Source organism: Octodon degus, unplaced genomic scaffold, assembly GCF_000260255.1.
Source record: "Octodon degus isolate 3935 unplaced genomic scaffold, OctDeg1.0 scaffold00006, whole genome shotgun sequence".
NCBI lineage: Eukaryota > Metazoa > Chordata > Mammalia > Rodentia > Octodontidae > Octodon > Octodon degus.
In genome coordinates this window covers 22169325-22196219 of record NW_004524582.1, presented here as the reverse complement: position 1 = coordinate 22196219, position 26895 = coordinate 22169325, and the positions used below count along the sequence as shown (strand labels likewise).

Sequence of the window (26895 nt, the reverse complement as noted above, 5' to 3'; positions counted from 1 at the left end):
CTTAAAAAAATATGCAATTTTTGTTCATCCTCTATTTAATAAACTGAACTGACAAGTGGTTAAAGATAGGGTATTTTTAATTACTCAGTCAGAAGAAAAAACAATGCGAAAATATAGCCTATGGAATCTAGTGAAAAAATTTTCATGTTATAAGAAGTACAAAAGGGCTGAAAGTTTCACAAAGTAATTGCTAAAAAGTTCCAAAGCCTTGGAACAGATATGGACATCTAGGACCATGAAACTCAGATCCTTTGTTCTATTCTTTTTAATTAAAATTCAGTGGTAAAGGGAAACATATGCAATGTATACAGCTTTATAAATCAGTCTATCTCTAGTATAAAGGTTAAAGCCCCAATCAAAAAAGTAATGAGCCAGGCATAGCAGCACATGCCCACAGTCCCAGCGCATGGTGGGGAGAGGAAGATGACTGCTAGGCTGAGACCAGCCTGGGCTGCCTGTCTCGAACATCAGTAATTGCTCTAAATAGTTGTTAAGAAATACACAAGGAGCTCAGTAGCATAAGCACCTGCCCGGCAAATGCAAAGTCCTAAATTCAATCCCGGGTACAAAAAAACCCCACACACACGAGGAGCTAGGCATCGTGGTGTACCCCTGTAATCCCAGCACTTGGGAGGAGGAGGCAGGCAGATCACTGCCAAGTCTGAGGTCAGACTACATTTAAGGCCAGTCTGAACTACAAAGCAAGATCCTGTCTCAAAAAAAAAAAAAAAAGAAAGAAAGAAATGCATGAGGTAGTACAATTTTACATCACAAATACAACTTGCTAGATAGACTATCCAAGTCCAGAGGTTCTATAGGCAACTGAAGTTGTCATCAGTACAAAGGTCTACTATAGCTTCCCAATGTTTTACATAAGCTTCACGGCAACTACAAAGTAACTACAGCAAATACACAAATAATAAAAAGGACCAAACTTCCATTACCAAATAATGAACACAATGCACAGAAAAAAAGAACAAAGATCTATAAAATAACTAAAACAAAATAGCAACACTGAGTTTTCCCAGCTAAACAACTGCCAACTGACTGGAGAGGTGCCTGAATCACAGGGGCTCTGTACACATCAGCAGACTGACCCACTGATGCTCGTGGCCGCGTGGGCTGTAGGAAGTGGGCCGGGGGAGGAGGGAGCTGTTGGTGCTTCCCCCCATGCTCTGCATCCAGCTCCCATGAGGGGAGCAGCTTCTGTCCACCATGCCATTCCATTACGTGGTTGTGTGTTAAGTCACCCAACTATTAAGTGAACCCATTAAAACTGAGTATCAACTAAACCACTTGTTATGCTTTGCGACTTGTTGTCCCTCCCAAACCCTCATGCAGTCATGGGCCAGCTTCTAGAATTCATGATTAATTCAGGATCCAATGCTGGGATTATGGGTGTGTGTGCTACTCCCATCCTGGGGTGGATAACCTGAATACAATATAAGGCAGGCAGGAAGGCAGCTGCCAAGGCCACTTCTCCTCCCTTTGCTCTTTGCTGTTTTCTGCCTCCATGACAGCTGCCCCCTGTCATGTGCCACTCTGCCTTGGAGCCAGCTGAGTGCAGACTGAAAGCTCCACTAACTACCCTTCCTTAATTTTGGATGTCAGGTATTTTATCTCAGCAACAAGAGAAAAGTAACTAACCAAGATGCTGCTCCTCTTTTAAACTGAAAGGTCATTTTGTACTATGAATAGGAAAACTGGGGGCTGGTGAGATGGCTCAGTGGTCTAAGGCACCTACTTGGAACAAGCTTAGCAAAGCACAGGGACCTGGTTCAATCCCCCAGCACCACATGCCAGCCAGCCCCGCCCCCTGGTGGGCTGAGCTGGCCACACACACACACACACACACACACACACAAATAAATAAAAATAGGAAAACTATACATATATTTATACCCATTCACAGTTATACTGCATATAAACAGATTAAATTCTCTAATCAAAAGACAAAATGACTGACTGGATTAAAAAACAAGACCTGCCTATGTATATGCTAGCTACTGAGAGATTCTCACTGACCTTAATGTGAGGCATAGGTTGAAAGAAAACAGATGGAAAAAGATATTCCACACAAATGGTAACCAAGGAGACCGGGAATGGCTACACTTACATCAGTTAAAATAGGCTTCAAGTGAAAGAGACAAAGAAGGTCAGTATTTAAACACAAAAATAAAATAAATATACATGTACCCAATAATGAATTTTGTAGCCAATATAGAATTTTACAGAATTAGTTTTGGTACATTTTGCCTCAAAACATGTTTTAAATTTTCTTTTTAGTTGCTACTTTGGTTTTTGAGGAACATATTTAATTTACACATACCTGTGAACTTTTCAAAATTCCTATTGTTAATTTCTAGTTTAAGGGCCACCCAAATAGCTCAGTGGATTAGAGCACCTACAAGCAGGTGCAGGGGCCAGGGGTTTGATCCCTGGGCCTACTGTGCCAGCCCCAGCCCCCCACCCCGGCCCCAGCCTCTTCTCTCCCGGGTGCACTGAGATGGCGATTGGGACTGGGCGTGGTGGTGCACGCCTGTAATCCCAGCTCTTGGGAGGCTGTAAACAGGCAGATAATTACAAGTCTGATCTAGCAGGGAGACCCTGAACACCTGTAGACCCTTCCCTAAAATACAGGAAAAAAGAAAAAAATCTAGTTTTTCTTTTCTATAAAAGAAACAAAACAAATATTAATGGATATGAAGTTGAAGAAAAAGAGCAACACGATAGTAACGAAGAGCTTCAACACTCTATTTTCAACAATGAACAGGTAAACCAGAGAAAAAAATTAGTAAGAAAGTACAAGAACTGAATGGATAGCATGTCAATATTGTTTCTAACTATAAAAACCTAGAGCCTGGCATGGTGCTGCCTACAACCCCAGCACTTGCAAGGCTGCGGCAAGAGGGTCTCAGTATGTTTTAAGGTCAGCTTGAACTGCACAGTAAGAGCCTGTCTCAAAAATCAAAATAAGAAAAAAATTAAAAGCCAATATCTTGTTCTCTGAATAAAGACAACAATATGCATTAACCATCATTACCCTTCTATTATCTCATTTTGAATTTTTTTTTCTCCTTAAAATAAAAAAGATTAAAAAAAACTAGAAATGAACAACAGGAGGAATTTTGGAAAATCCACAAATATTTGTAAATTAAACAACATGCTCATCAAAAACCAAAAGGGAAATGTAAAACATTTTGAAGCAAAATATAACAAAACTAATATACCAAAACTGCAATAACGTAGTTCTAGGAAAAAACTTCTAGCAATAAGTATCACATTAACCCTTCAGAAATCACATATACACACTTTTATTACATATTGTTAAGGGATGACATCTGATCTGTCACCTCCATAGGATTAAGAAATGAGAGATCGCAAAAATTATATTAACAAAAAAAAAAAATACTAACATTATGCCTCGAGGAAATAATAAAATGAAGCTAGCAGAAGGAAGGAAACAGAAATTTAAAAAAAAGAGACCAAAAACTCAGAGAACAGAAAAATCACAGACAAAAAGAGTTGGTCTTTTTTGAAAAAATAAAATCCAGCAAAACTTGCATTAACGAGTCAAATACATAAAATGAGAACAAATAGAGAAACTACAACAGACACCTCAGAAATAAAAATGATCACAAAGGGCTGAGGAGATAGCTTGGTGGTCTGAGTGCATGCCTGGCAGGCGCAAGGACCTGGGTTCGATCCTCAGTACCACACGCTGTGCGGCCCTGGAATGAGCACACTGTGCCAGCCACTGAAACTGGGTATGGTGGCACATGCCTATAATCCCAGTGCTAGGGAGGCTGAAACAAGAAGCAAGTCCAAGCCCCATAGCGAAACTACTCTGTACCAAATAAATAAATAATAAGTTTTTAAAAAAATGATCACAAAATAAATCAGACATGCATGTGTTAAGTACCACATTGTTTTTGTGGTTTGAGAAACCAAAAGTATAAATAAAAACCTAAATGTATAACAGATATTGTGAAATAGGAAGAAAATATTTAAACACAGAGGGGGAAAATAAAGGGAAAAGTAAAACTAAAAATGAGAAAAGGAAAACAGAAGCAAAGCTTTTGTAAATGAGGAAAGGAGGAGGGGCTGAAAGGAGGGTGGGGGAATAGAAACAAAATAAGTCATGTAGTGGTACAAATTCTCTATCATGAATGTGATCGTTATGTGCATCTAAAATGTACCAATAAAATCTGATGGGAAGAAAAAAGAGACTATTATCGATAATTATATGTTAACCAAGTTGATAAGCTAAAGTAAAATAATTTCTAAGAAAATACAATCTACCAAGGTTGAATCAGAAAGAAATGGAAAATTTAAACCAATCAATAATAAATAATAATATGGAAGGAATATTTTTAAACCCAATAAGGAAAAGCCAGGAATATAGTAATTTTTAGCTGAATTCTACAAAACTTGCAAAGAATTACTAGTAATACTTCATAACCTCTCTCTAGACAAAGTATTGCCTAACATGTTTTTATTTATTTATTTGGTCCAGGGTCTCCCTGTGCAGCTTGGACTTACAGTGATCCTCCTGTTTCAGCCTCCCTAGCACTGGGATTAGAGGCGTGCCACCACACCTGGCTTTGATGGCTAGCACAGTGCACCCAGGGTTCCGGGGCTGGCACAGCACACGATCCTGGGGGTTACTGGGCCTTGAACCTGGGGGTCCTTGCACTTGCTAGACAGGCGCTCAGACCACCGAGCTATAACCCCAGCCCTCTATAACACATTTTATAAAGCTAGCTTCACCTTGACTTCTAAGACAAAGATACCATAAAAAAGTATAGGCCAAATGTCTCTGATAAAGAATGATGGAAAACTCCTAGGTAAAATATTCAGAAATCAAATGAAACAATCATGAAATGTATCTCATGAGTGAACAGGATTTATCTTTGGCATGCAAGGATAGTTTAACATAAGCAAATCAATCAATGCATTAACACTGAAAAAAAAAAAAATGCAGAGGGAACACTTCAACAAAGTTCACTAACTTTTCTTGATAATAACTGTAACAGTTTAGATACAGAAGGAAAGTTCCTCAGTATACTAAAGGGCATTTATGAAGATGCCTTCAATTAACATCTCAATCAATGAAGAGGAGCCAAAAGCTTTTCCTCTAAGATCTAGTACCAAGGAAAGACATTACTGCTCAGTTCCGTAACACAATACTGAATGTACTATCATAAGCAATCAGGCAAGAAAAGTACACGAATTGAGAAGAAAAAAGTAAAATTATGTCTACAAATGACACAATCCTCTGAAATGGGAATTCCAAAGACTGACAAAACAAGGAATATCATTAAGTCTTAACAAAAAGAGAAAGAGAAGAGAGTGACCCTGCTATTTGGCACACTGGACCTAGTTGGACCTAGAGAACATTATACTAAATGAAGTAAGCCAGGTGGGAAAATACTGTATGATCTTACTAGTATTTGTAATCTTTTAAAAACAACCCAATATGTAGTGGTAAAGAATAAAACAGTAGGGACTGGAGAGATGGCTCAGTGGAATAAGTGCTTCCCTGGCAAGCACAAGGGCCTGAGTTCAATCCCCGGTTCCGCAAAAAAAAAAAAAAAAAAAAAAAAAAAAAAAAAATGCTGAAGAATAAAATAGTAGTTACTAGTGAAAAAGAAACAGAGATGTGTGCTAAAGAATATAAAGTAGCAAATATACAACAGGAACAAATCATAAGACCTAAAGCACAACATGAGGACTATAGTTAGTATACTGTAGTCAAACTTACCTCAGCAAGACAGTACCTGCTACATCACAAAATGGGAAAGTGGGTAACTGTGTGAGATGATGGTATGTTACTTTCTCCCACTACAATAACCATGCAGGTGCCCTTATAACACCATGTTATATACCTTAAATATATATATATACATATATATATATATATATAGTATTTTGAAAATATTTTAAGGGCTGGCCAAATAGCTCAGCGGACTAAAGTGCCTGCAAGCAGGCAGAGGGGCTGGGGGCTCAATTCCCCAGCCTGCCATGTCGGCCCCACCCCCAGGACGCATTGAGACTGTGATTTGCGACTGGGTGTGGTGGCGCACACCTGTACCAGCTCTTGGGAAGCTGTAAACAGGCAGATCAGTAAGAGTCCAGTCTAGTTAGATTGTTTAGTTGAATTCAAACACCTATAGTATTTAGATGCCAATAGAATATTCACCTCTGACAGGACAAAAAATAAAAATAAAAATAAAAAAAGATACAAAGGAAAGATCATTTTGTATTTATATATACAAAATAGGATAAATTTACAGCTGCTTTCGCTTAACTCAATGAGAAGAAAAAGGTGTACTAACAGTATCTGGACAGAATATCCTGTCTGCTTCTTGTACTATGGATAACTACTAAGAAGGTAACAATGTACAGTGTACTGACTATCAAAACTGTCCTATTGGGGCTGGTGAGATGGCTCAGTGGTCTAAAGCACCTACTTAGAACAAGCTTAGCAAAGCACAGGGACCGTGGTTCAATCCCCCAACACCACATGCCAGCCAGCCCGCCCCTGGGTGGGCTGAGCTGGCCACACACACACACACACACACACACACATAAATAAAATTAAAAAAGAAAAAACAACTGTCCTATTAATCAGCTGTGAAACTGTCTCATTCATACTTATTTCTCAATAAAAAAATAAATATATATTTTTAAAAAACTGAAAAAAAAAAGAGTCCAGTCTAGTAGAGAGGCCCTGAACACCCTATAGACCCTTCCCTGAGATACAAAAAAAAAACCTAATTTAAACAAGATCAAAATTAAGACATATGAACACAATGAAAGAAATAAAAATGTGTTTATATAACTTTAATTCTATATAGGATTTTGTTTATAAATTATTATTGTACATTTATATTGTTGGTGTTATGGAAAGAGACAGACTGCCAAATGGAACCTCCAGAGATCAAAGATACAATATCTGAAACAAAATATACACTGGGGGGCTGGTGAGATGGCTCAGTGGTCTAAAGCACCTACTTAGAACAAGCTTAGCATAAGCCCAGGGACCACGGTTCAATCCCCCAGCACCACATGCCAGCCAGCCCACCACCTGGTGGGCTGAGCTGCCCCCCCCATAAATAAATAAATAAAAAAAAAAAAAAAAAAACCTTCTTTGGGGCTGGTGAGATGGCTCAGTGGTCTAAAGCACCTACTTAGAACAAGCTTAGCATAAGCCCAGGGACCACGGTTCAATCCCCCAGCACCACATGCCAGCCAGCCCACCACCTGGTGGGCTGAGCTGCCCCCCCAATAAATAAATAAATTTAAAAATATATATATATACACTGGATGAAATTAAGAGTGATGAGTAATTAGCCATATATAGCCATTAAAAATAGGTGAACAGGAAGACCTAACCAGGACCTGAGTTTATCAGGACATTAGAAGGATGATACACCACGGCCATGTGTGTTTTATCAACTTTCAACATGTGAAAGTCAACGTAATTCACTACATTAGCACAAAAAAGAACCCACAAGATCACGTCACTGATTCAGAAAAAGCACTGACAAAAATCTAATGTACTTTCTTTCTTTTTTTTTTTTTTTTTTTTTGCGGAACTGGGGATTGAACTCAGATCCTTGTGTTTGCCAGTCAAGCGCTTATCCTACTAAGCCATCTCCCTGGCCCCTAATGTACTTTCATAATAAAAACAAAACAAAAAATCCAGTAAACCAGAAACAGAAATTCTTCATGTACAAAAAACCCAGAGCTAACATCATGCTCACAGAGGCAAGACTGAAACTCGCCCCTTACAGAACAAGATAAAAGTGCTCACTGTGGCCACTTCCACTCAACACAGGCCTACCTACAAGTTCTGGCCAGAGCAATTAAATTAGAAAAGAAACATACAAAGTATACAAACTGTAAAGAAGTGAAAATTATGTGTTTAGAGATATTATTGCATGTGTAGAAAATTCTAATTCCACAAAAAACTGTTAAATGAATTTAATGAAGCAGGATATAAAATCAACATGCCCCTCAGTTGTGTTTCTATAAATGAATAATTAACAATCCACAAAACAAAATCATCACATTTACAATAGCATCAATGAGAACGAAACAACCAAGGTGAAAGAGCTTTTTGCTACAAACTATATAACACTGCTACAATTAGAACAATCCAAGAAGTGCAAAGCCACCCCATGTGCAGACTGGAGCCTTAAAATTGTCAGTATGACCTAGAGAGAGCTAGAGATTTATCAAAATCGCAAACATTTTCTTCATAGAAAGAGAAAATTTTGCATTGCTCTAAATGTCACAACAGACTGGAACCGACTGAAATGAATACCTTAAGTGTACTGTTCCAGCCCTCTGAAATAGGACCCCTCGGCTAATCCTCATTTAAGTCAGCGCACTGAGAAGGAAACAAACCTCAAGTTCCTCCTTCCCGTGAGAATGGGTGTGGGTGCGTTCCTACTGCTCGGCTTACTCACCTGAGCCCATGGTCTGTGATCTGGTAGCATCCAGACAGACTGAGAAACAAAAGTCCACGTCCAGTCTCTTGATCAGATTTTTCACTCCCAAAATCAAGGAAGTCCTTTCCGCGAGGCAAGGTAGTCCTTAACGCTCTCCTACACATCTCTGAAGACTCTGGGAGTGCTGACATAGTTCTGAGAGCTGTCCCGGTGCAACAGAACGAATGGCCACAATAAGCGAAGGCTGGGGAAGCACAATGCTGCTGCCAGCAGACACTAGTCCTTAGGCCAACGATATCCTTACTGTAACAACCAGACGAGGAACAACCAAAGTTGGATGCTGTTTCCATTACACAGAGACTTTCAACATTTCTATGCCTCCATTCTACTGCATCTTCAATATCAGCCAAATCTTCAGCATCTAACATCCACACATAGGGAGAAGTAAAACTTTCAGAAGAAATAGGCTTAGTCCAGGTGTGTTCATTATCTATTTCTTCCTCAATGCCTTTGGGAGTTAAGTCACGCAAATGGGAATACTGCTTTGTAGACTGCATGGGAACGTCTCTATTTTTCCATTTAGTTGAAGTAATGCTGCTTGCAGTAGTTTTCGCAAAGTCATTCTGATGAGATGCTAGAATCCCAAGAGCTCTGGAAATCTTCTCTAGAGCCACATCTGTGATCTTCTCACATCCCGACAGATCAAGATGCCGAAGACTCTGGCAGCAACCAAGCCAAGACCAACTACAATCAAGAGGTAACAAGACTACTAGTATATGTTGTTAAATTCTTCAAAAGCATCCAACTACATTTATGTAGATGGATACTAGAAAAACATTTTAAATTGAATAGTTACTCAAACATTTGCTAAACATTTATATTAAAAGGCAGTACTTTTGGTACTGATGATATAAAGAGTGACAGTAATCAGAAATTCACAGTATTGCTCACAGAAGGACAGGATGGGAGAAGAGTGAGGATAAAACTTGCAAATGGTCCTGTACCAAAAAAATATGAAGAATTAGAAGGAACTATACCAAATGGCACTTAACAGGCCAACTGAAACCTTAAAAACATGCATTAATCCATCTGGCTATAAAGCAAGGCCCAAAGACCTAACACAATCAGGACCTAATTATAGGTGGGGCGAAGCTGGGAGTGATGGAACAAGAACAGAAATGGAGGCTACTATCAAGTGACAGCCAAACAAGAAGAGCAGTAAAGAATAACAGTATGCTTAAATTTTAAGGATATAAATGAGAAATGAGAAAATAATTCTACTAATAATTCATTGTAGTTTAAATATTTTAAAATACCGCACCTGTCAAATGCAGAATCGGAAATGTCGGTCTGGGTAAGGTCCAGGTGCTCCAGGTTAGGGCACAGCTCCAAAATCTGCCTCACCTGAGTGGGGGAAACCATCATGAAGACCTGCAGGCCTTTAAGTCAGAGAAGTAACAGGCGCATACTACTAATTATAATCCAATGCTTCTAAAATTTATGTGCATGTTTTAAAAAGTCACTTAAATAGCACATTACAAATATATGTACTTGGGCTCAAATCCCCATAAAGCTATTTTAATAGTTGTGAGGTTACACCTAGAAATTTTTTCCCAATACCAAGGACTGAATGCAGGGCCTTCAGGCAAGCCATTTTGATTTTCCTTATTTTGAGTCACGGTCTTGCTAAGTTGCTCAGGTTGGGCTTGAACTTGCTATCCTCTTACTTCAGCCTCCCCAATGCTAGGATTTTAAACATGCACCAGCTCGACTGGCTGTAAACTAACATATTTAAGAAGTATCTAAAGACACTCAAGTAGGCACAAGATTCACCTTCACAGAACAGTCATTAAGGCAGTACAGGACTAAATACTAGCACTCCGGGAAGCTGAGACAAGAGGAGCCCAAATCTGAGCACAGCCTGAGCAATATAATGACTCATTAAGACCCTGACTTAAAATTTGAAGAAAAAAATATTTAGATGCGCTAGGGATGCAGTTCAGCTATAAGGTCTTGGTTCAATCCCCAGTACTGCAAAAACAAAACAACAGTGATTTTATTTGCTCATCTCACCAGCATCTGAATACAGCATTTAACCTTTTCCAGACTTGGTTACTTCACCCATAACATGTAGGAAATTATATTCATGGAAAAAAAAAAAAATCAAAACTTTTCTAAGAACTAAAATGAGAGTTGGCAGCATAGCCCTATTCCAGGGAAGGTACTCAATATATTTTCCCCTTAAACTCAGCGATAAACAAAGCAAGGCCCAGGGAGATAGCTTAGTGGCTTCAGTACCTGCCCAGCAAGTTCAAGGTCCTGAGTGCAATCCTCATACCAAAATACATAAACAAACAAACAAACCAAAGCTGTATCCCTGCTATTTGTCTTAGTTCCCAAGCTATTATGTACATACCATTTTGCTGGAAACTGCAGAGCTATATGCCAGTACTAAAGTTTTTACAGAAGTTCCAACATACGGCAAAACATTATGAATTAAGCCATGGAGTAAACGTTTTTCCATTTGTGCAATGCTAATAGCAGCTGATTCCTCTGCAGACTCTTCTGTAAAATGAATTCAAAAGTCTAAGAATTCAACATACTAATTACCATTAGGCTACTTAAAGATTCATCAATTGTTAAATATGAAGTATTTTGTGCTGTTCCTAAATTCCTTCTGTAAGCAATTCCAGTTTCAGGTGATAAAATAAATTTCAAATGAACTCTGCATACTTAAATATAGCAAAAGAAAACTGAATGTATGTCAAAAGACAAGAAACATGCTCAAATGTATAATCAGTTATTCTACCTAAGGACACAAAGCTGAACAGATTTGAAAGTAAGCTCACTCAGCCTCAACATAATGAATCAAGCAAGGAAGATATGTAAAAATTATTAAGGAGTTAAAGGCGAGCACGGCCCACACCTATAATCTCAAGGAGATGGCGCAGAGGAATCGAAAGCCTGCACCCAACTTGTGCAATAGATAGGTACTTTCTCAAGGTAAAAAAATTTTTTACAAGAGCAGGGATGTAATTCATCGTGGATGCTTACAATAGGTTGCACTAATGTAAGAACCACCACACAAAATTTATTTCATTATTTTTGTTTTAAAATGCCAGTTTTAGGGGCTGGGGAGATAGCTCAGTAGAATAAGTGCTTGCCTTGCAAGCACAGGGTCCTGAGTTTAATCCGTGGTCCCCCCCAAAAAAAAAAAATTCATTTGACCTAAAATGCCAGTTTTATATAAAGAAAAATATACATTAAAAAGGTAATAATTTTAAATATTTTCTCAAGCTCCTATTGTTATTGCTCTCATTACCTAAAGACCTAACTTGTGTGTCTCTTAAGCAGAAAGCAGTCTAACTAACAAGGCCGGCCAGATGGTTCAGCAGATTAAAGCACTTGCACAGGCAGAGGCAAGGACCAGAGTTTGAGCCCTGTGGTGCCCGCTATCCAGGTGTGGTGGTACGTGCCTATAATCCCAGCTCTCAGGAGGCCGAAAACAGGAGAATCACTCCGAGTAGGATCCTTGTCGTGAGAACCCTGGAGACATTGCACTAAATTAAAAAAAAAAAAAAAAAAAAAAAAAATGGACAAAAGAAAACAGCCTAACAGAAAAAGTCAAGGAAGACTGATTTAAAATGAAACAGTGGACAAAAGAATAAATGAAAAAATAATTTGCAACTAATGGTTTCATATCTATAGCTATTAAATTTCTCCTTCACCAGACATACATGTGAAATGTAAAGAAACAAAAATTTGAGCCCTACTTATTCTACTACAATTTCATTCCCAGCCCGTTTAGTCTTCTCTGCACAGGAGGAAAGACATCTAAACTGTACAGGGCACTTAAGGAGATGGAAGATCTACAGGGCAGTCTTGAGTCTGCTCATCAATGGGATAAAAAACACTATCTCGAAGAGCTTAATCTCTTGTCTTGGGGAGGGTAACTGAACCCAGGCCTCACAGGTGCTAAGTAGTGCTCTCCTACTAAGCTACACACAAAGCCCTAACCCCTCCTTTAAAACTTTCTTTGATTTGTTTTGTTTGGTTGAGACAGGGTCTCACTATATAATGCAGGCTGGCCTTGAACTCACTATGTAGCCCAGGCTGGCTTCCAACTCGCCACAATCCTAACTCAGCCGCCACAGTAGTGGGATTATGAGAGTCCACCACCACACCCAGGTGTAGCTTTCAATATGAGAGGAAAGAAGGGTGTTAGTTCACGTAGTGAGAAAATACAAGACAAAGCCTGAATACAGGCTTTTTTTCTAATTCTCATCATGGGTATTCTGAGTTAATTTTCAAGAGATAATAAATGAACTCTTCCTTAAGGTGACAGGTAAGCAAGGACCTCACCTCCTTTGGGTTTTCACTCAAATCTCAGCAAAGCTAAATCACTGTTTAAAAACTGGCAACGTGTTCACCTTCTTTCTGGCACACTTCCCTCCCCTTCCCCACCACACTTCTCTGCCTTCCATCTCCAAGTTTTCAGCTTAATAAGGCAGCGCGCTTTCTCATTCTGTGCGTCACTATGTCCCTCACACTTGGACAGTGGCTGCCATGGGCATGCACATCACTAAATCTAAGTGGGATACCTCATCCTCATAAAGCACCTTCCAAAACTAAACCCAGCGGTACTTACTTGCCACATATTTAGCTCTTTCACTGGAACAGGTTAAGTATTATTATTATTTTTGGGGGGGGGGGGTTACCAGGGATCAAACTCAGGACCTTATGCTTGCCGAGCAAGCACTTATTCCACTGCGCTATGGCCCCAACCCTTAAAAACCATTATTCTAACCAGAAATTTCCTACAGTCTGTCTTTGCAAGTAGAAGACTATATCACCTGTGAATATTTTACTATTTCATTATCTTTTGGTAATTTTTATCTAGAATAGTATCTAAAACAGAACTCCTATCTTCCTCCTCCACATAAACAACACCCATACACAGCTCTAACTACAGCATTTTTCATTCTGTATCTTTTTTTTTTCCAGAACCGGGGATTGAACTTCATTATCTTAATTAAGAATTATGTATTCTATAATCCTAGCGCTTGGGAGGCCCTGTAGACCCTCTAGACCCTAGCCTAAGTACAGAAGAAAAAAAAATTATGTATTCTAAATTCTCCTCCACCTTTTTTGTTTGTTTTTAAGCTTTATGTATTTAGTACAGGGTCTCATTCCTCAGCTTGGACTCACAGTGATCCTCCTGTTTCAGCCTCTACAGTGCTACAATTACAGGCATGTACCACCATGCCCGGTCTTGGTGGCTGACTCGTCTTGGTGGCAGACTGGTCTTGGCAGGCTCAGCAAGCCCGGGATGGGACCAGCAGGCATGGCATGCGGTACTGGGGATACCAGGGATCCAACCCGGGTCTTTGCACTTGCCCTGGCAGGTGTTTAGACCTGCTGAGCTACCTCTGAGGCCCTCCTCTACATTTTTGTTGTGGTTTGGTTTTGTCTTTTTGAGACAGGGTCTCACTAGGCAGTTCAGGCTGGCTTGGAGATTTGCAGCCCAGGCTGGTCTAGAACTTGCAACAATCCTCCAGCCTCTGCCTTCCCAATGGTGGGCTCACAGGCCTGTGTCACCACACCCAGCTTCCAAACAAGTTTTTAAAGGGTACGAATATACTCTGATAAACTTTGAATTCCCCACGTGAATAATGAATGGATACCCTACTTTTTACAATTCCTTGCCAATTACAAAGAATTTTCATGTATGAAAATGTATTTGGAAGGTTTGCAGTGCTGAGAATTAAACCCTGAGTCTTACAATGCTAGGTAAGTGTTCTGCTATCGAGCTACATCCCATCCATAATCTTCAAGTATAACACCCAGGTGAGGCAAGTGTCACAACTTTACAAATGAATAAAGAGACTCAGAGTCTCCTCTTTCTTCCTCAGGGCCACAGATGACTCAGTAAGGCTGATGACTAATTAATTAACTGGCTCTAAAAAGCACACTGTAAATGATGAAGCTCTATAATGAATGCATTTTCTTCGTATATGGAAACCGAGCATGATTTTCTAATTTTTAAATTTTAATATAAAAGCACACAGAAAGCAATACCATGCACACTTAAACCACTTCAATTAGAATAAATTTTACATTTGCTTATTATCCCTTCAAATTTTAAAAAATAGTAGGCTTAAAAATAAATTTCTGGGCTGGCCAGATAGCTCAACACAGTAAAGCGCCTGCTTAGGCAGAGCACAGAGGCCAGGGTTCAATCCCCAGTGTGCTATGCAGGCCCTTCCCCCAGGGCACGATGAGAGGGCAATCAAGACTGCATGGTGGTGCACTGTAATCCCAGCACTTGGGAGGCTGAAAACAGGAGGATCACTAGAGTCCAATCTATACAGTAAGATGAACATACATACATAAATTTCTTTGGAAAACACAAAACACAGGAATCTTAGCAATTACACTAAGTGTGTCAGTCAGTAAACCATCAGGCAATAACTGGAGTTCCAAGCACGGCTTACCAGATTCGTCTACATCTGCATCCTCATCCCACTGCTGAAAGGCGCGACTCTCGTCTTGCCTGCTCTTCACCCACTCCTCGTCAGGCTCAGTCTCAAGCTCTGAGGCCGGGCCACTATACCAATCCCCTACTCGGTGAATAAACAACAGGAGTTACTCAGTAAGATTAGAACATCTACTGTTACCAAAATAGCAAACATACTGATAAGAAAAATCACTACGCACAAAAGATGTCTTAGCCCAATGCAATGAAATAGCTATTTTTAGAAATACTTAATTGTATTTTTTTAAAAATTATACTTAAGTGAGCAAAGGATTCAAATCCAAATGTACCAAAAGGAACTATGGCTATGTGACTTCAGGTAACACTACTAATTAACTGAACAATAACTGATATTTTTCAAAGTAAATCTTACTCTGAAACGTCAGAAACAATTATAAAAACTTAGTCTGCTGCGATACCTGCTATGTATCTACTCTCTATGTAAGAAGTTTTTCAATTACACCTTTTATACAAATAAGCTTAATGTGTTACAATCCCTTTTGCTAAGAAAGACATTGATCAATAGCCTTACATGCAATTTTAAAAATCACTGAAGGGGCTAGTGAGATAGCTGAGCAGGCATAAGCGCCTGCCTGGCAAACACAAGGTCCCGAATTTGATCCCTGTACCGAAAAAAAAAAAAAAAAAATGGAGCATAAAAATCACTGAAAGCAACCCAAGCCTTTCCCCTACCGTGGCTTCACAGTGTCTTCAGCAATAGCCCCATTATGATGATAGCTAATAAACAAAACAAAGCATGACTTTCTACTCTGCAGTGAATCAACAATTCAGAAGAATGTGGGAGAAGTCAAAGGGAACGACTAAGGCAAAGTAAAAGCATAAATTTATAAATTCTAGAGATTAGACTGCAAGTAAATTATATGATATGATCATAAAGTGAAGCAACGAAGAATTAACTTAGCAAATTTTTAACATATCTAAGTCAGAGGTGCCCAACCTACGTAGCACTGACATTTTCACTGTTGTGGGAGACTGAGCTATGGTTGTAGGTCGACCAGCACAACTGTAATCTCTCTCCACTCTAACATCCAAGCAGGGAAAAAGCAAAACTGGCTCTAGATATTTTAATATCACATAGAAGAGGGTAAAGTCACTCAAAACAAATACCATTAAATAAGCAATAAACATTTTATTGAAACTTGTTGTTTACTCTTTTAGCTTCCGTCCAGTTGTCTCCCCAAAGCCTCATGCAGTCATGGGGGAGACTTCTAGAGGTTGTGATTAATTCATGATTGATGCTGGGATTATGGGTGCCGATGCTGATGGGATTATGGGTGTGAGAGCTACACCTCCCTGCAGCAGGTAGCCTGCATGCAGAACAGGCAAGGGGAAAGGCCTGCTCTTTGCCTCGGCTGCCACAACTGCTGCTTCTCCCGTAGCTCTTTGCCATTTTCTGCCACCATGAGCAGCTGCTCACTGCCATGAGCTCCTCCACCTTGGAGCCAGCCGAGTATGGACTGAAACTTCCTCTGTGAGCTAAATAATCCTTTGCGTCCTTGATTCTGGATGTTGGGTATTTTGTCCCAGCAATAAGAGAAAGGTAACCGAGATAGAACTACATATTAAAAACAAAACAAAACAAAAAAAAAAAAAAGAAAAGCATATTGAAGACTTGGGTGAGGCTGGGGAGATGGCTCAGTAGAATAAGCACTTCCTTGGCAAGCACAAGGGCCTGAGTTCAATCCCCGGAATAAATAAATAAACAAATAAATAAATAAATGAATGATTTGGGTGGCTTTATAAAAGTTAGCACAGGATAACAGCATTTGAGAACATCTAATCTTCTAGTTACATATTTTTAACTCTTAGAAACACTTTAGCAAAAGTATTTTTATTTTATGCTTGTATTTTTCTTTTTATTAATTTAGTAAAAGTAGTTGATACACCCATATCTGTCCTTTTACTAAACATCCCATTATCCTATTAAAATTAATCCACTTAAAAATAATAATTCCAGGGGCTGGAGAGATGGCTCAGTGGTCTAAAGCACCTACTTAGAACAAGCTTGGCAAGGCATCAGGGACCGCGGTTCAATCCCCCAGCACCACATGCCAGCCGGCCCTGCCCCCTGGTGGGCTGAGCTGGCCACACACACACCACACACTCTCTCTCTCTCTCTCTCTCTCTCTCTCTCTCTCTCAAATAATAAATAAAAAAATAAAAAATTTTAAAAAAAATAAAAATAAAAATAATAATTCCAAAAGCTGGGAATACAGCTCAGCAGCACAAGTACCACCTGTCTGGCAAGGCTGAAATCCTGAGTTCAATTCCAGGTACCAAAAAAATAAATAAATAGATAACAATAATAATCATTTAAATTATGTAATTCAACTCTAATACTCCAAATAGCTTCACTCAAGAAACATTAAGCATCTACAACCTATTTGAAAAGCACTGCAAGCGGATGGCGACATGCACCTGTGGTCCCAGCTGCAGGGGACACTGAATAAGGTGGGTAACAGGGTATGGGCCAGGCTGGACAACATCAGGAGACTGCCTCTCTCAAAAACAAACACAACAGACCCCTGCGTATTATTCTAACCAACTTGTTTTTAAGACTTACAATTTAGCCGGAGAAAATGAAGTGAGATATTCCTACTGGCATGTTAAAGTCACACAGCCACACATAAAAGAAACTTATTTTAAAAGTTAAAACCAATTTTGAGGTAATACTCACCCAAAAGTGCTTTAATTCAGTGACAGATGTACACCTTACTATTTGCACTTATCCCACAAGTACCTTTTATCTTCATAAAAATTTTTACCTGCTCACATGTGATGAGTGAGACTACAACTACAAATGAGCATGAGACTACAACTCAGAGAATCAGGACTACTGACTGCTCCCAAAGCAAACTATGCTAAAGAGAAAACAGGGCCATTATTTTGAGCCACCAACAAAACGGAGCCATAATGGTGCCTCATCTTTCATTCCACAGAATTTATTCTATATTTTTAAATACCCAAGCTAAGTACATAAACAGCTGTGAAAATTCACATTTTACTTTTGATTATGAAAAACTTTAAACACAGCCCAATGCTGAAACAATTATTATAATGGGGTAGGGGATACAGTTCAGTAACACAGGCATCTACCCACCCCCCAAAAAAAAAAAGAACTACTCTAATGAATCCCATGTATCTATCATCTATCTTTAATAATTGTAGGTATCTTTCCAATTTTTAAATTCCTTCTTCCAACTGTCTTTCTTTTCTTACTATTTTGAAGGCAACAGCAGACATCATGTAACGCACACGGCCACTTTAGCACTGCTATCTTTTCTGAACTACATGTAAGTATGAAATGCACTGGTGGGCAATGATCAAGAGTTTCCCTCCCTAGCCCTACTTATCTATGACTTGTGAGTACTCATCTAGAAAAATGTACCAGATATATGTTTTAAGCAAAGAAAAAATCCCATTACCTACCTCTGGCCCAATGTACAGGGTAAAGATGTTTCCAAAGGGATCCAGTTTTTGCCAGCTGAGACCATTTGGTGCTGACTTGACTGCACCGACATAATTCTTGAGGGTTAAGGTAACTGAAAATTGACAGCATTACCTCAGGTGGAAGGTGGGTTATAGCTGTAGAGTGCTCTGCCACTTCTGCTTCTGAAATTTAAAAAAGAGAAAATCTTTAGTACAAAAAGCTGTAAGAGTAAATGCAATAAGAAATTAAAATTACACTTGTATAAGCAAAATACAGTGCCTGATGTTAATTCCTTCCTGCTTGTAAGACATGAAAAGGAAGTAACACCTAGCAGAGGTAACATGGGGATGTTAAGCTTGCGAAGAACCCGTAGTTAAACTATCATGGCCCAGATCACACTTCATCAGTGAGAGCTACAAATGAACACAGCTGACTTCCTCTTACGAAGACATCACAGAAAAAACAATACTCACTTTGTAGCATAAGTAGCATCATTCGAAAAAGGAACCCAACAGGTTATACAGCTTTAAATCAACAATAATAGTCAGCCAGATTACGAGATCTACAAGGCATTTTTAATGACACACACTCTTACATTTTGTATTCACACATCATGACTCCTGCCAGTACCTTCCTTGTGTTCCCACTTCAATTTTCATATTTCAAATAGAAAAAATCTATTGAAATGATTTCATAAACTTACAGTTGTCTTGACCTTCTTAACTTATTTATGTTCCAGTAGAGAAAATATAATGTAACTCTGATACTTGTATACACTGATAAGGAATCTTCTACTAGAACCTATTATTGGATGCAAGTCTATTATTTTTTCTTTCCTTTTTTTTTTTTTTTTTTTTTTTTTTTTTTTTTTTTTTTTTTTTGGCGGTACCAGGGATTGAACTCAGGACCCTACACTTGCCAGGCAAGCACTTATTCTACTGAGTTATCTCCCCGGCCCCTAAGTCTATTATTTTAGGAGGAATTTTCTAAAAGAAAAATGAAAATGAGGCTATTACAATAAAGAATATAAAATGCCAAAGATTTATCACTGAAATACTATGAAAAATTTGAACAACATACGTATCCAAGTTATCTTTACAAATTAAACATAGAAATGTTATGATCAAATTAATCTGCAACATTTTTTAAATGTAAACTGTCTTAAACATAATGCAGAATAACCTGCTTTGAAGAAGTGGGAAAATTAAATACAGTAAGTGCGATGCTTTTAAGTCTCAAGTTATAACTACAATTAAACCAGACACAACAGGTTTTAGCTTGGTATCTATGGCATTAGCTGCATCACACAGGAAAGCTTACAAGTTTTATGGGTTTAATCATAGCTTAACTTATAAATCATTTTTGTTTCAACATGAATCTCACCTACTTGGCTAAATAAAATAAGAAAACAACCAGTTTTTTAAAAATGAGACTATTTCAACAGGAATGATATTGCTATTGCCCATCTAGCAGCACAAGAGTTTTATTAACCTAATGATGCCAACTGTTTATTGAATGGGGTTTTAAGAGAAAAAGCCATTAAACGACAAATAGAACAACTAAGGAACAAGTAACCCATTAAGAAGAAAGCCTGTCTTACCTGTATTTCTTACTTGTATTCTCAAAGTGCACATAAAAACGCTGCCTCTCCTGCACTGCCCTGAGGATCACCAAGTACAAACTAAGAGTGCTAAGTAGGAAAGGATGGGAGTAATGACTGATGCTCCCTGACTTACACCAGGCCAACGTCCCAAAAGATGTGTGGGTTTTTGGTTTTGTTTTGTTGTTTTGGTAAACTTATGACTTTTGTTTGTACTACCACTGAGGAGACTGTACACTCTACTGTGCATCCAGCACTGTCATGCAGTTGAGGGAAGCAGGGATTCCTCACTGTGAGTGCTGGGAAAATGCTGGCACTGCATTCACATGGGGAGAGTGTGAGGGTTTTGTTTTTTGAATTTTTTCGGACTGAAAAATTAAAATAAATTCTACTATCAGAAAAAAAGAAAACAGAAAAAGAAACTACCCAACAGCAAAAGTGACTTAATACACCAAAGCCACTATGCGACAGAGTGCGGCACCACAATGCACTGTAGAGCTCCGCTTCCTTCCTCTGTGACCAAAGGGCTGGCCGGGCGCAGGACGCACCACACAGCTCACACCTGGCCCAGAAAAAGGTGCTATTCGAGGAGTTATGGTGCATTAGCCACTTTCACACAATGGTAAAGTCAAAACACTTTAAGTTGAACCAGTAAGTTAGGAACCATCACTTTGAAAACGTACGGAAAGATAAAAGCAGTCACTGTAGAGAATGGCGCTCAGAACGTCTGATGATATTGCAAACATGCTCTGTACATGGTACTCCCAACTCTGACTGGGTCAAGTAGTAATTATGAAGGTACTATATAAATTTATCCAAGAAATACTGTATTACATATTGTCCTAGCACATCCTAAAGTAGTATAAGTACTAAATTTTAAAACAGAACCTACTACTTCCAATTACATTTTCTGTTTCTTTAGTTTTTTGAAGCAGTCTCACTTTATACTTCAGGCTAGCCTCAAAATCAAGAAGATCCTCCTGCCTCAGCTGCTTGAGTGCAGGAATCAGACACAGCGTACCACCACATCCAGTATTCCAATTACATTTACAAGTGGAAATAAATAGCTTTTAACTGACTTAAATTACTTCTCAAACAGGGCCGGGCTGATAGCTCAGCGGACTAAAGCACCTGCTTAGGCAGAGCACAGCAGCTGGGGTTCAATCCCCAGCACGCTATGCTGGCCCAAACCTTGGAGCCCACTGAGAGGGCAACTGAGACTGGGCGTGGTGGCGTGAGCCTATAATCCAGCACTTGGGACGCTGAAAACAAGAGAATCTCTGCAAGTCAGATCTGCATTATGAGACCCTGCAGATCCTCTCCTAAATACAGAGAAAGAAAAAAAAAATTACTCCTCAAATAAAATCTAAAAATTCTAATGGCAATGGTCTTAAAATAATAAATTATTCTCTAAATACAGCCTCTCACCTGTATCCGATTTTTCATCCATAGAATATTTAAAAAACTTCTGCCGTTCTTCAGCTTGATTCCATAGGCTAAGACCCCTAAGGAGTTCCGCAGTATCCTTCTGAGAGCAATGCTGTGCAATCACTTTCTTCTTAATGTCCTTAAGCTCTTCATAGGTAAAATACTCCATTAACATGGGCTGAAAAACCTAAAATAAAAAAGATATTTCAAGGAAAGATACTTAGTTTCATTCTACTGTCTACACTTTTAACAGTTAAAGGCTCAGGTGTAATATTATGACCGAGTATGTCAAACAGATACAAAGTCTCATTATTACCATTAAGTTTATCCAAACCAGCAAAGAATTTGATCCCCAAAAATCCCTTTCAGTGGTTTCCCCAACCAACAAATCAGGACCTGAAAATTATAAAGCATCAGGCCAAGGTTTTCCTTTACAAAATTTGTACCACAGGCCCTTCCTCCTATGAGAAGGATACCCAGCACTAGGAACAGAAGTCACAAGTCCATTGGGACTTTGGACTACTCATTACTGCTGCTGAACTCCCGGAGATGCAGCCTCAGACCAGCATTTTAGTGCACTGGCTCCTGAGAATCATCCACTGGAGTTCTTCTGCAAAACCAATGGTTAAAGCCACCCTCCAATTTATAAGTTTTATAGACACAACAAAAGTTTTGGTGGTTGTTGTTTCCCAGATAACTGGAATGCACATTACAGGTTAGAAAAACACCACTCGAGACAGATATGGTGGTGCACACCTGTAATGCGCACAACCTGGGAGGCTAAGGTGGGAGAGCTACGCACTCAAGACCAGCATCAGCAACCTAACAAGAACCCACTTCAATAAAACAAACAGCTGAAACACAAGAATGCTGCTCAAGAGATGATTTCCATGCTTACTGCATGCACCGCACTGCAGTGAGCAGGGGAGACTTGAAAAGTGACCATGTCCACTCCTCCAGCAACTGCACTGGCTCCGAAAGGGCTTATGTGTGTGTGTTCATGTTTTGAGCCCTGGGGGTTCATACAGCTACAGCCCAGCCACGTTCCTACTTTACCATGAGACACGATACTACTGCAAATTCACTTTAAGTTTTCCAGGCGAGGCTCAAACTTGTGATCCTCCTGGCTCAGCAACCCTGAATGCCTGCACCTGTCTGGTTTTTTAATTTACCAATTTTGATTATATAAGGTAAAACCATAGTTGAAAATCACTACAGGGGCTGGTGAGATGGCTCAGTGGTCTAAAGCACGTACTTAGAACAAGCTTAGCAAAGCACAGGGACCACGGTTCAATCCCCCAGCACCACATGCCAGCCAGCCCTGCCCCCTGGTGGGCTGAGCTGGCCACACACACACACACACACACAAATAAATAAAAATTTATTAAAAAAAAAAATCACTACAACAGCAAAAAAAAAATTAACCATTTCCTCATAAAATATTTTGTATCTTACCATAATTTCCATCCCATAGCAGAGAAAGAGGAACTATTTTTCCATCAATGATACCCTAATATATATATATATATATATATATATATATATATATACATTTGACAGAAGACTTGATAAATTGAAAACTATAATATTATTCCTCAACTCCACTACTCAAAAATGCAGTAAGTAATCTTTAAATTTAGAATATGAGTATCTTAAAATTTACATGAGGCTCAACGGATTCTAAAAAGATATTAGGGGACAAAAAAACTTATTAATATGTAACAGTGCAACCTACACACAAAGATACACATTATTTCATAAAAGGAGACCAAATCCATTCACTAAAGGCAACAACCTTTCTAAGAAAATAAAACCAGTATCACTTTTTCCCCTGCGATTTGTCTTCAGTTACCACAAGGAGCTGAAGGCTTCTCTCCTTTAACCAGACTTACCATTCTATGCATTAGTTGAAAAATCCAAAGCAAAATGCTACTATAAAAATTTTATAAATCCAAATCATAATGGGGAAAAATTGGACTTACTTCTTCTTCCTCTTTCATGTGTGGAAGAAAATCTCTTGTAAAAGCCTCCAGTCTCTCTTTCAGCTGTTTTGCATAATTTAACTGCTCATATTCATTCTGGAAACAAAAAATAATGTATTGTCAAAAAAATTTTGCTTCATTATTTATATTGTACCTAGTTCCCAGGAAGTTGTAAAATGTGACATGAAACCTTGGAGGGGGGGATAACAAATCCAAAGTGATGTCCCTGCTTTCAGTACAAAAGACACAGGATTAAACACAGTAGCCAGGTGAAGCCCACAATCCCAGCACTCAGCACTTGGGAGGCTGAGGCAGGAGGTTTGCGGCTAGTTGAGGCCAGACCAGGGTAGGTATACAGTGAGTGCAAGGCCAGCCTGCACTGCATAACCAGAACCTGTTCTGTCTCCAAAAACACAGCAAACCAAAAAAAAAAAAAAAAGAGAGAGAGAGAGAGAGAGAGAGAGAATTAAATATGGCATAATTGGACCAACAGCAAACTCAGCCTGTCCACAACCTGGAATTAAAACACCTGGACACCTAGAAAACTTGGCAAAGAGAAAAACAGTGTATTTCCAGGAGTTGGGAGAGAGCCGGCAGGAAAACTAGAACCACAAAAGCTACAGAAACAAAGCACAAAGAAAAGTCTGCAGAGCTCCTCAGCCTCCCAGGGCGGAAGGCAAGTGTCCACTGACACAAGGTGCCCTGGAGAGGGTTGGGGCCCCAGGAAGAACACAGAGCAAGCTGGCAGCACTGGCCACAAAAAAAGCCCGTAATTACTGGAAACTGTAGAAACAGGCCGGGGTTTAGCTTTTAAAGTATTTCCTGCCTGGGTGTGGTGTCATAGTGACTGCCATACACTTGAGGTCAGCCTGAACACAGTGAGTTCAAGGCCATCCTGAACTGCACAGCAAGAACTTGTCTCAAAAACAAAAAAAAGGTGGAAAAAAAGTTATTTCTTCTCCAGAGCAGTATGGAGTCAAGAGAAAAAATCCAGAGCACATTTGAGAGGATTTAATCAGAAGCCACTTTGAAAGGAGTTGATTATTAAAGATGACCTACTGAACAACCCTGCTTCAGGGTTTGTGATGTCACCACAGCAAGGAGGAAGGTCAGAAGAGATAGTGGCAGAGGGGATGCAGGCTAGACAGAGACACCACTGAGAACTTTAAGTTCAGTCTGGAAGAGCATCCGGACTAGCACCAGCAGACAGAAGCCAGAGCAGGCATGCAGGACTTTCAGAGAGGCCTGGGTCTGAAAGTGCTGGCACCAGGTACAGCAGTCGGCTAGAAGCCCTGCCCTGCTGCCCACATCCAGCACAGAACTCACTGATCTATTTGGGTTCCCCACCTGCCAACATGAACATAACCCTGGCTTGATGGTTACCACAGCCCGGGGTACATGGACAGAGCGAAAATGGCAACAAGGGGGGCACCTCAGAAACCCACAGTAAGGCAGACAGAGAAAGCTGTGACTCGGTAGGCACCAAGGGGCATGGAAAGGAAAGCTGCGGACTGACAGAGCCTCATGCGGGCACCCCTGACTGCCCGTGCCAGGGAGCAAAGATGGGGCAGGATTCCAAATTCACAAACCATCAGTGTGGAATAAAAACAGGTCACCATCCCTCCCTCCTGTCTATGGATTCCAGCAGTGTATAGATCCTGGAAAGAGTGCAGTCTTTCAAAAACATGCAGCAATTTGGACACTTATTTTTTTTTTTTTAATTTTATTTATTTATGAGAGAGAGAGAGAGAGAGAGAGAGAGAGAGAGAGAGAGAGAGGCACAGCCCACCAGGGGGCAGGGCTGGCTGGCATGTGGTGCTGGGGGATTGAACCGCGGTCCCTGATGCTTTTGCTAAGCTTGTTCTAAGTAGGTGCTTTAGACCACTGAGCCATCTCTCCAGCCCTGGACACTTATTTTTAATTTTTTCTCTTGGTACTTCAGGATATGGTTCTTTTGCTTTTCTGTTTTGTTTTTTTTTTTCTTTTTCTTTTTTGTTATTTTCATTTCACTGCTTTTCCTTTGTATTTCTTTACTGATACCTTTATCTAATTCTATTGATTTTCTTTCATGTTTAATAGAATATTTTATCTCACTTTTCTGACTTTCTTATCCTAATTTTCAAAATTCTTGCATTCTACCACTGCAACAGAATATACCCTTCAGTTGTATAGCCATTTTTTTTTTTTTTTTATGAGCAGAATATATTTATTGAGAGAAAGAAAGCTCCTGTCTAAAAGAGGGACAGGAGGGGGGCCCGAGCAGGTAGTTCCCCCTGTATAACCATTTTTTTGGTTAATTTTATTGAGAAACAAATAGCAATGAGACAGTTTCAAAACTGATTAGTAGGACAGTTTCAATAATTAATACATTGCATATTGTTGTCTTCCTAGTGGTTACTCATAGTACAAGATGCAGACATGATATCCTGTCCAAACACTATTAGTACAAATTTTTCTTCTCATTAAGAGAAAGTAGCTTTATATCTATCCTATTTTGTATATACAGATACAAAATGGTCCTTCATTTGTATCCCTTTTGTTTAGTTTTGTCAGACACTTGTATAATCATTAAGCTTTATTAATAATTAAGATATTAAGTTTAATAGTTATGCTGTTAAAAAGTTATGCTGTTATTCAATTCTTTCCTATTTTAATAACACAATTACTGCATTTAGCAGATATTAATTATGTGTCAATATTTAGTTCGTCTTTGTGTCTGTGGATCTGTGGATCACATAGACTGTGTTATTACAATCTTTTTTCTTCAGACCCTTTGGTTTTTTGAGACAGGGTCTAACTATGTAGTGAACGGCTGACCTTGAACTCATTGCCCTACCCCACTCTACTGCTCTCATACCTCTTGATAAAGTCTTACTAGATCCTTAACAAAGAACATTTTTAACATAATAGCATTTATTACAGATTGTTAACAAGTTTTGCCAGTGACATAACCAAATGCTCAAGTTGCGATACTTACATACCAATTTCTGTAACTCACCTTAACATTCTTCAGTCCCTTTTCGAAGAGGCTGAGCATCTCAGAGAGTTTATTGTCAGAATGCACATTATAAATGGTCTGGCTGCGCTGCTGAAGTAAGCCAATAATGTACTCATTTTCAATCTGCTCATGCATTTTGAACTCTTTGAAAGTAGCATACAAAGATTGCAGAAGAGCACGGAAATCGTTGTTGTTGGAAAAGTTGGTTTTAGAAAGCTGAATAAAATGGTAAAAAGCAAGACACAATAAATACACAAAAGACATGTAACGATATTCAAATAAATTCCTACTTAATAGCAAGGTATTTTCCTTATACTTGGTATAGCTCAGCAGTCTAAGCACCTGCCTGGCAAGCACAAGGACCTGGGTTCCATCCCCAGTACCACATCCTGTGCCAGCCCTGTGCCGAGCCTCCACCAAAACGGGCGTGATGGTGCACTCC

General features: G+C 39.3%; 1 protein-coding gene across 1 annotated transcript in view; it reads right to left on the bottom strand.

Moving 5' to 3' along the window:
- Window positions 1–26669, bottom strand: part of Fbxl5 (F-box and leucine rich repeat protein 5) — a 37864-nt gene extending 11195 nt beyond the window's left edge. Inside the window, exons 1-8 of the mRNA XM_004624555.1 lie at window positions 26454–26669; window positions 23456–23551; window positions 21474–21660; window positions 18445–18627; window positions 14954–15079; window positions 10876–11024; window positions 9781–9863; window positions 8478–9203 (exon numbers count right to left, since the gene is read on the bottom strand). Coding sequence (XP_004624612.1) covers window positions 8478–9203; window positions 9781–9863; window positions 10876–11024; window positions 14954–15079; window positions 18445–18627; window positions 21474–21660; window positions 23456–23551; window positions 26454–26588 — 1685 coding nt within the window. The 5' untranslated portion in view covers window positions 26589–26669. The remainder of the gene's footprint in view (window positions 1–8477; window positions 9204–9780; window positions 9864–10875; window positions 11025–14953; window positions 15080–18444; window positions 18628–21473; window positions 21661–23455; window positions 23552–26453) is intronic.
- Window positions 26670–26895: the final 226 nt, after the last annotated feature.